General features: G+C 36.7%; 1 protein-coding gene across 4 annotated transcripts in view; it reads right to left on the bottom strand.

The window, feature by feature from the left end:
• The window catches only part of LOC145941088 (uncharacterized), a 33,304-nt gene extending 24,143 nt beyond the window's left edge, over positions 1 to 9,161 (bottom strand). Inside the window, exons 1-9 of one of the 4 annotated variants that reach the window (XR_014426121.1) lie at positions 9,066 to 9,161; positions 8,301 to 8,986; positions 7,710 to 7,838; positions 7,449 to 7,629; positions 7,093 to 7,374; positions 6,295 to 7,023; positions 6,071 to 6,213; positions 5,727 to 5,973; positions 1,349 to 2,028 (exon numbers count right to left, since the gene is read on the bottom strand). Coding sequence is in view for 2 of the 4 variants with exons in the window: in XM_083046906.1 (XP_082903032.1) it covers positions 5,728 to 5,973; positions 6,071 to 6,213; positions 6,295 to 7,023; positions 7,093 to 7,374; positions 7,449 to 7,629; positions 7,710 to 7,838; positions 8,301 to 8,381 (1,791 nt within the window). In the remaining 2 variants the exon portion in view is untranslated. Of the gene's footprint in view, positions 1 to 1,348; positions 2,029 to 3,714; positions 5,974 to 6,070; positions 6,214 to 6,294; positions 7,024 to 7,092; positions 7,375 to 7,448; positions 7,630 to 7,709; positions 7,839 to 8,300; positions 9,041 to 9,065 lie in introns of those variants that run through there. The other 3 variants (XM_083046906.1, XR_014426122.1, XM_083046907.1) reach the window with 3 other exon arrangements.
• Between the last annotated feature and the right edge of the window lie 980 nt (positions 9,162 to 10,141).

Consider the following 10,141-nt stretch of genomic DNA (forward strand, 5'->3'; position numbering starts at 1 on the left):
GATTCGTCGAAAATATCGAGTGAAAAATTCCACGAAGAGGCGAACGAGATAAAAGCAAACGCGAGCGATGTGTTTACGTTTTCTTTTTTCTAAGATCTATTTAAATTGAAGGAGTATAAAAATGTTACGCTTCAATAAATATATGTAGAAAAATATATGTACATGTATTATAAAGAATATATTACTGCCATGCAATTCATAATTACACGTTGTTATTCCTGTGACTGTTTAATTCATTTCCGGATAATTTTCGAGAATTTATGCGCGAGTGCTTTCGAGGAGCTCCGTTATTCTCTGACAATTATGCGGAATAAAGTATAAATAAAATACGATTTAATGAGGGGAGGGGTAAAGGAGAAATTCCTTCGTCGATTGTGTATCTTATTCTCTTAGCTGATAATCTTCGATAGATCTTATAGGTCGGAAAATTAAATAGATACGTTGAGTCTAATAACATTCACCGCACACAAGAATGTTTTTATATTCGTCATCATTGATTTTTAACAGTATTCACATCCATTTTAATCAAAACGAGTATAATTAAATTCAATTTTTGCGAGTTCTTATTCTGCGCAAAAAGCGCACATTTGTTTAAAAAAGATAGTTTTCATAAGCTTAAAAATTAAACAAAAATAAAATATATATATTTAATAAATATAAATACTAAATAAATATTTATATATTTATATATAATATAATAAAATTAAATATTTATATAGTATAATATAAATACCAAATATATATTTGTCTTGTACGATGTGCGTCGCTTTTATCGAATCAATTCTGTTAATAGTTATAAATAGATTGGAAGTAAAACTTTTTTAACGCCATAAGAAACTTTTAAAAGTTGAAATAAATTTCAAATAAATAATAAATCATCTTTTTTCGTTTAATTTTCAATAAATATGTAAAAAAAATGTCATTTAAAAATCTATTAGTTATCAACGTGGCGTCTCTCTCTCTCTCTCTCTATTTTCACCGAAATGGATTCCAGGTTCAAAAAGATTTGCACCCTTAACACTTATTTACACCCGGGACAAACCAACGAATTCATTCTTGCGCGAGCCGAAATCATGGAAATTGATTGTAATCGTACACACTCGGATCGAAAACGCGAAAATGAGATTGAATTCGCAATGAAAACAGCATGAAAAATATCCGCGATTAAACAAGCCGGTACGATTTGAGGCAACGGTCACGAGTCGTTGCACTTTTCCATGGCCAACAGGTGGTGGCGGCTTCGCTCTGCGAGGAAACGCGGCCAAAAGGGATTCGATAAATACAACGCACACACGTACGCATATATATACACACGCACAGATTCGTATACAAAATGTACGAGACGTACCTTGAGAATTTGAAGAATCTCAGCACGGCGAATATCCTTCGACGCTGCGTATGTTCCGAGATCTGCGAGCAACTTCTCTCTCCTTCCTTCTCTCTCGCTCTCTCTCGCGAGTAGCGTCACTCCAAACAAGAACTTCCTTCGGCAGAATTTGAAGCACAAAAAACGTTTCACACGATATGTATAGTAACTGAAAACCACACGATGATAGACACACGCGAACTTGTCGCCTCGCGACGCGCGACTGTCGTGCGGACGTTTTGTGTGCGTGAAAAAGGAGACAAGACGCGTTTCGCGACGGCGCGATATGGAGTACGAAACGAACGAAGAGCGAACGATGACGAAACGAAAGCGGGATCGAGCGAGACAGAGCGACGCAGACACACCACGCGGCGCACTTGGCGGTCGTTGAGCGAATAACGACGACGACGCACGAACGCGGCCGACCGACTCCCCACCATCGCCCCCCACTCCACCGCCCCGCTCGCGCAGCGCCGCGGCGCTGGCGGCGGGTAGTGGTGGGGGTGCTGACGTCACCGTCCTCCCTAACCTTGGGCGGCTTGGGCGATAAAATCGCGCAGTACGTAGTGGTATGCAGTGCGTATAACATCGTTGGTGTCTGTGTTGTTAACAATTGAATATTGTTTATAATCCTTACGATCTTTTCTTTTTCTTTCCCTTCTCTGCAAAAATAAGCAAATATATATACAAAATTAACAAAAATTATTATAATAATAAATCAATGTGTCGCAAACATTCAATGTGTTAATTATCGATTTTTTAAATTTATGTATGTATATATAGTTTATTTATGTATATATTTCGGGACCTAAAAATTGAATCATCGTTTAAATAAGTTCATCGCTCTCATTTCCTTTTTGCAAATAATCATGTTTGAACATTATGAGTGCACAACATAGCTGTAAATTTTCCAAAGTAAATTTACGTTTTATAAACAATAAAGCACGACGAGTCTTTGTTTCTCTTCAAGTATTAGTTTAGCACAATATGTTAATAACTATATTACAACACATTTTTTATAATTATTTAAGTACATAATTAATTTCTTTTTCTAATATTTAATTTTTGTTAAAATCACATTTTGTTCCAATAAGTAATTTTTATTCAAATTAATAATTTATAAGTATCAACATTAGTCTCTGTAATAAAAAAACAAAGCTTCCTCTATGAGAAAGCAAAAGTATATGTCAACGATATGTATATGAAATTATTGTGTTCAAAGTTCAAACGTGATTATACAAAAGCGAGATGAGAATGACAATTTTTTTCAGATTCAATTTCCACATCTCAAAATATTCAAAATATATATAAATTTTTTAAAAAAGTTTGTGTTTTTAATATTTAACAAATTAATTGATATGTTTTCAAATACTTTCGACAAGTGGCTAATTGTAAGAGTCATTGAAGATCAAAACGCATGTTCTTTTTTTAAATATGTATTTTTTCTATATGCAAGCTTTTTTCTACCTTTTTCTATATGGAATTTTATAACTCTTTAATTATATAATATGTAATTTTTGACAGTTGTTGAAATTGAGCCAAAAAGGGAGCAGAAACATACTTTAATAAAACATTCTTAAACATTTTTTTTGTTTGCGCTTTGTTTTCTGACTCTTATTAAATCACTATTATATCATGTATCAAAGTTTTATCTATTCGGTTTTACATTCAAACATGAACTTGTATGTCCTTGCTGGTGTGTGTGTATTTTAATTAAATTAATTTTATATTGAAATGTCATTTTCTAATTCTGTCTCTAGAAAAAAAATATAAAATTTTCAAAGTTTACAACTAAATTAGTTAATTTATAATACATAGATTTAGATTTATACTTCTAAAAGCCTTTTTAGATGATCTATTATTTGCGACAAAATTTAAGATAGTTATTTATAAATTTTGTATTACGTAATGTGCAGAAAACATTTAAACATGTAAAAATCAAATCAGATATACACATATTAAGATATGTAAGATCAGGTATACGCATATATAGGATACGCATATATAGGTATACGCATATATAGGATATGTAAGATATACATTAAAACATATGACATTATTCAAACATAAAATTATAAATAAACCATTTATTTTAAAAATGGCATAAGTCCAAAGAAAGATTTTTAAAGTTGCTTATCAATATTTTTGAACAAATTGAAATGCAAATCCTTCTCAAAACAAAAAAGTGGACTTACACAACTTTCAAAATAAACGACTTGAATTCTTGAATTTTGTTGCGATTATAGATCGTTTAAAAAGATCTTAAGAGAAAATACTTTTGATAATAAGAAAATAGATTTTTCTTTTCTTTCACATATTGCGGAATAAAATATTAAAATGTGTTTACATTTGGTTTGTATCTCTCTTTAATGATATGCGATGTATGCATACGCTTCTTATGCGTATACATAAGAAGAAAGAGGATAAAGCAATTATTTAAATCTATTGTATAAAATATTGGTGGGATACAATTCGTACCACAGAGTGACACACACAAGTATTTGGTCGATATGAAATGTTACAGGACATGTTCCTAAAATATCGCTTAGTTAGATCACGCGAATTCTTTTTTTTACAATAAGAAATATACAATTACAACGCCGACATAATAAAATATAACTGTGGTAATGCTTGAGCGATTTGGAGAATATCATATATAAATCATACAAGCCACTTATCTTTGAAAGACTTTTAAAAACATATCAATTTTTTCTAAGTTCGATGAACATATATTTAACATAAAAAATGTAAAAATGAGAATATGTAGCAACTATTGTCGACAACTACATTATGGTTATTGCCCTCGAATCTCGAAAATTTCATGCATTTCATATTCTGCGTAATATGTGTTACGACATATAAAATTCAATCTGAAATATGAACATAGCTATAATAATCGTAGTTCGACATATTTTTTCAAGGACACGATTGTATAACTCCACCATTCCAACTGATTTAATAACCATTTTTTTCTAAATTACAATTCGTTATCATCAATTATAAAAATAAAATTGCGCTATCTGCACATATAGAGGCGCGTGTGTATATGTATACACATATATATATGTATATACATATGTATATACATATACAATTATAAACATGCACAATGTACAGTTCAAAATGATTAGAGATTAACTATATAAAACATATATTTTCTCATATCCCACTTTTTCCTTAATTATATCCTTGCGTTATCAGATTATACAAGTGCAATATATTGCAAAGTGTCAAATAATAATTGAAAATCAGTTATAAATATTTCGTAATATTAAATTAAAACGTAACCTGTAAAATGGCAATATACATTCAAGATCACTCTTATTTCAACAATTTTTACAAGATTGTAACCAAGGGAAAGGGGGCATGCAATAATTTCTATAGTCATTATATCAGACTAGTTTTTGATAAAAGATAAAAGATCTATGTAACATGTATTATAAAATCCGATATTGTTTTATAACCCTGTTAATGCAGTAAGCGACTATTTCTGTAATACGTTTTAAAAATACCTCTAATCACCTTCGTAAAACAGTTTGCGTCAAACAATATGATAAAAAAAAATACTATATATCATTTTACCTAAAGCTAAAAATAGAATATCTTAAAACAAGCAATACTACAAATTTAGTTATTCGTTGTACGATGATAGTACGAAAATTCCGAAAACTGAAAATCTTTTAATTCTTCAGCATTCGAGCCGAATAATTTAAAGTTCATTATTAAAATTCGAATTGTTCAATCACTTAAAAATTCCGAACACTAATAAAAATATCTTGCACACATTAACCCTATAATATAAACTAACCATGTAGAATTATAATTGTATCAAAGTATAAGAATCTTTACGATTTGAATATTTTATTTATCTAATTAAAAAATTCTTTCGTAAAAATTTTTTTCTCGATGCAGCGTCACAATTGACGCAAAAGTGTCACTTCTGCTTATCACTTCGCTGTTCTCACTTTCCTTATTTACATTATATTTTTGGTCCATTTTATATTGCTATACAACGTGTTTCGACATTCGATTGCCTCTTTTAACCGCATAGCCAATTTTTAAAGCAAACCGCCGCTAGTTAAACGATAAAACGACATACTTTGCGAAAACAGTAAACGCTGTCTTTTTGGTAAGTACTGCGTTTGATATCGCAATCTTTCGATTGAGAGGAATACATATCCTCGCACAGTACTGTATTCTATGTTAATTCTAATGCTTAAAATAGAATAGGTCTCACGTGACCCGCTTTCATCTATATAACAGAGTAAAAAATTCATTATGTAACTTCTTGTGTGTTAAATGTATTTAACATCTGTGTAATCTATTTATATATAAAATACAAAAAAAAATATGTTCATACTTTACGCTAACTCGTCGGAGCACAACTTTCTTTCCTCCTCTACTCGTTGCCGAGTGCGATTGAAAGCCTCGGTTTTCAGAAAATCCACAGTTTTGTACACCGTCGTATTCGGCGGCGATTGTGCGGGCGGTAATGTCGAAGAACTGAAGCTCTCCGTCGCCTCCAAGTCGAGATCCAGATATTGCAGCACCACCAAGCGACGATTGGACGCCGGAATAAATGTGTTGTTATCTTGGTAATAGTATATCTGGAAATCGAATTACGCATAATGAAATAAAATTACGTATCACATACAACGATTAAGATAATGCACGGTTCTCAGAACTGTAAAGTGTTTTACGAACCTCCTCTTTATCCTCGAATGCGTTATTGTCTTCATCCGACGTAGACTGATGACGTGTCGAATGCATATGCGATGGAGGTGTCGGACTAGGCGCCGCTCGCATTCTTCCTCTGCCAGGAGGAGATGCTAATTGCAAATGAGGTGCTGAGAGAAGAAAATTAAAGATTATATTTTTCTTACATCAATGTAGAAAGAGAGAGACAGAAGGAGTACGAAGAAATCTACCTTCCACCGGCGATTTATTCAAAGATGGTTTCAGCTTTCTGTTGATGCTTGGCGGTTCGGCCGGGGAATGTTCGGCGGAGCTGACATCCGGTACTATCGGCCCCGGTGATGGCTCGTTGCTGATAATAGACATCGAATCGCTGGTTTTTCGGCCAGGTTTTAATTCTCTGTACACCATCGGCGGAGGCGGCGCCATGGTGGTCGGTACAGCGCTTGAACCATCTCGCACGAGAGGACTCGGTAGATTCGAATACGTCGCCGTGGTGGAGCTTTCAGAGCGCGGACTCGGCGGCTCGTCCTCGTGAAAATCGTAGCGGAATACGTTGGGCGTAGTCGTCTCATCGTTGACGGTACTCGGCGCGGCGTTCGAATAAAAATGTTTCGACGATTGATCGACCGCCACGCTATTCTCGGTCGTCGTTTGCGGTTGATGAGATCGCGGAAAATCATAGGACTCGTCGGTCACAGCACTTACCGCAGTCGTCGTCGTCGTAGCGGCAGACGTTGACGCTGGCGTCGCCGGAGTGGTCGGTTTCGAGCTCTCGGTAGCACCGTCTAGATTCAGATAATTATGACCTGGATTCTCGGGTAACATATGAGGCGGTTTTGGCGGCCTAGGCGGAACTGGTAACTTCTCCACAGCCGGTGGCACCGCCGAATCGACAATCCTAAGCTTGCCGAAGCGTTTCCTGACGCTCCACGAGCCGATCTCGTGATGCCGCGAGTCGCCTGTTACAGAGACGATTTGTTAACAAAGAAATAAATTGAAGCACTACGCATTAATTATTAGACTTTTACCAGTTGAGGGAAGCGTGTCCCAATTTACGCCGGGCACAGGCGTTGTCCATTCGTCATCGGTGAAGACACTCTCGGCGTCCGTCGTCGTGGGTGATCGAGGCGGCGAAGGCGCCAATCTTCTCGGAGCATCATAATGCTCGGGTCCCTGTCCGAGCGTTGAATTCAGAGAACTGGTATCGTTAAGCCGACGACCGGAAATGCACTCGCTAATAGGAATGTACGGACCAGAGATCGTGCTAGTAGGCGAAGTTGGCGGGGATTCTTGAGACTCGTATTGAAACACTAAAAAAAATAATTTACAACATGTTATCATTAAAACGTATATACAAAAGGCTAACGCGAGATGTGATCCTTACTATGTTGTTCCTCGTCCTGAGTGTAAGCTTTTAGACCACAAACTTGGCATATCGCATCCACCCACTTGTTCATATCTGCTTCGTTCTCAGCTACCAAATAATAAGTCCGCTTAGGTGTCTTAACGTTAAACATGTACTGATATTTCTGTTTACGATTTTCAAATCGAAGACCCGCGTCCACCTGTAATAGATTATTATTATTACTACATAAGTACTTGGTTAGCAAGAATAAAACATGCAAAGATGTGACACGATCGATACCTGTTCACATTGGTCCAAATCAATTCGACCCTTGAGTTTACGACAGCGTCTGTCTGTATAATATTCCAGAAAATATTGTCCAGGCAATTCACCACTGTGACGAAGGGCAAACCATCGCTTTCTCCAACGCTATTAGAAAAATATAAAGCTTTGATCAAACTATTGTCTACATTTTCATATCGATACAAACTATATTATCTTACGATACCTAATAAATTCTAAAACTGAGATAAATATTCGAATAAGCAAACATTGCACTTAATGCGAGCATTATCTTTCGAAAGCGTCTCAAAATAATTAAAAGAGTATATGATGAAATCACGCAAAAGCTTCTCTTGAAATTAGGTTAGGTCAAGATATTTTTCGTAAAAGTAACAGATGAAACTGTAGCTGTCAAACTAAAGAACGTTCAGAAAAAGAAGTTATAGACGAGCCAAACTACTTCGGAATGTAGAATCGACTTTTCTCAAAAGGGTAGGGAGTCAGGGAGTCAACTTGACAATCCACGACGAACGTAAACAATGGCCAGATCTCGCGAGACCTGGTACGTAGATAAATAGCGACGAAGGGATGTACACCGCGTATACTAACCGCTCTCCAGAGCTTCGTGGGCGGCGATTTGATAAGCCAGCCTTCGTGGACGATTTCCTGGGACGTCTTGAGTACCTCCATCTCTCTTCCCCTCTCCGGAGACGGTGGCAGCTCGGAGCGATCGCGGATCTACGCTGCTCTCAGCGGTACGAGGGCATCGCCGAGAGAAACGCGCGCGAGGAACCACCACCACCACTGGCGACGACGACGACGACTCCGACGATGACGCCGCGCTCGTCGTCCATCCGTCTATTTTTGGCCTCGGCACGGAGTAGACTCCAGAAGCTGCGGTTGCCCTCACGTACACATATATACCGTTCCTCTCCTTTCCTCAGCCTTCAATCCCTCTCACTCTCTCTCTCTCTCTCTCTCTCTGGTTATCAATCACCATTAGCGCGAGAGAGACGAGACCAGGTTGCAACGGGCAACGGGACACTGCGGACCTCTCGCTCGCGCACTCAGGCGGCACACAAAGAGAGATGCGGGCATCGTTTCTCCTCGTTTATCGCCCCACTACCTCGCGGCCACGCGCGCCAAGGAGTGACACACAACAACGTGTCCTCTCCGGGGCCCTTCGCCGATGACAGCGCACTGACGTATATGCATGCCCGCAGCTATCCGAATCCTTAATTAGGCGTGCCTCTCTCTCTCTATTTCTTTCTCGATACCTCTCTTATAGTATTCCCCTTTAATTACAATTTTGTCAAAATAAATACGGAAAAAAGATTGCAACAGGAGTTTTGCTAAGGAGGATGGGATACATACGGGATAATGCAGCAAATTGCGATATACATGTATATATATCGTGCCATCGCATCTGCATCCGGTCGATTCCTTTCCTCCGCTCGTTGAACAGCTTCGCCGCCATCGCGATCGTTCACGCGTCACGTTCGATTAATCGCACGCGTTCGCTCGCGATATTCGATAAATTTCGAATAGCGCGTTTAAATCTATTTCATCGCGCGTCTTGGAAGAAAATGCACGACACATTTTTTAACGCATATATAGTTATAGCGTCAATCATAACGATATTAAAATGATGAATTTCCTCTTCTTCTCCGCGCGATATTTATTTTATAAACATATAACATTTTTCAAACGATATAAATTTTTATACATAAAATTGTCAGCTTATCTCTAAGCAAAGCGTTCGTGATTTCGAGAAAAAGTTAATGCGCGAGCTCGAAAGCTTTATAAATTTACAGATTTTTTTAGAGTGCTTCATCTGGATATATACGCGGGATTATTATGCGGCATTATTAGGTCTTATTAATCCTTTTCTCGAACGTTAAAGAGAAAACGCGGACATTCGCAATGCATTCTCGGAAGGGCAAAGCCGTGCGCATAATACGGTGAATAGCGCTTAATTTGCAATTCAATCGGTCAACGCCATAGACTAAAGGTCGATCGATATTCAAATCCAGTCCTCGTTTATCGCGAATAAGCGCTCTGGCATCCTAAACGAACGTCAACTGTAATAAAGTGTACAGAAAAATAGCGTTTCCTCTTGCACAAATAATAACTTTGTAATCGACACATTTTATATCGATTATATCGATTATATCGATTACATCGATATATCGATCAATCATTTTGATTCAACCGATTATAAGAACAAACCGCGCGCGTCATTGAAAATTATCGGTAAGATTTAAAAAATAAAAATGTATTACGTTAAGATTCGTATATATATTGTTTAAAGGTACGTCTTTATATGTGCAGAGGGTACAGAGATACAAAAGAATCCTTTTATTTTTTATTTCATAATCCTTTTCTATTCCATACATTTTATATACATAAAAAAAGAGAATATATATATATATATATAAAAAATACACAAA

The sequence above is a fragment of the Prenolepis imparis genome, unplaced genomic scaffold, assembly GCF_030444845.1.
Source record: "Prenolepis imparis isolate NDT839.2.m4 unplaced genomic scaffold, iyPreImpa1.0 SCAF_9, whole genome shotgun sequence".
Taxonomy (NCBI): Eukaryota; Metazoa; Arthropoda; class Insecta; order Hymenoptera; family Formicidae; genus Prenolepis; species Prenolepis imparis.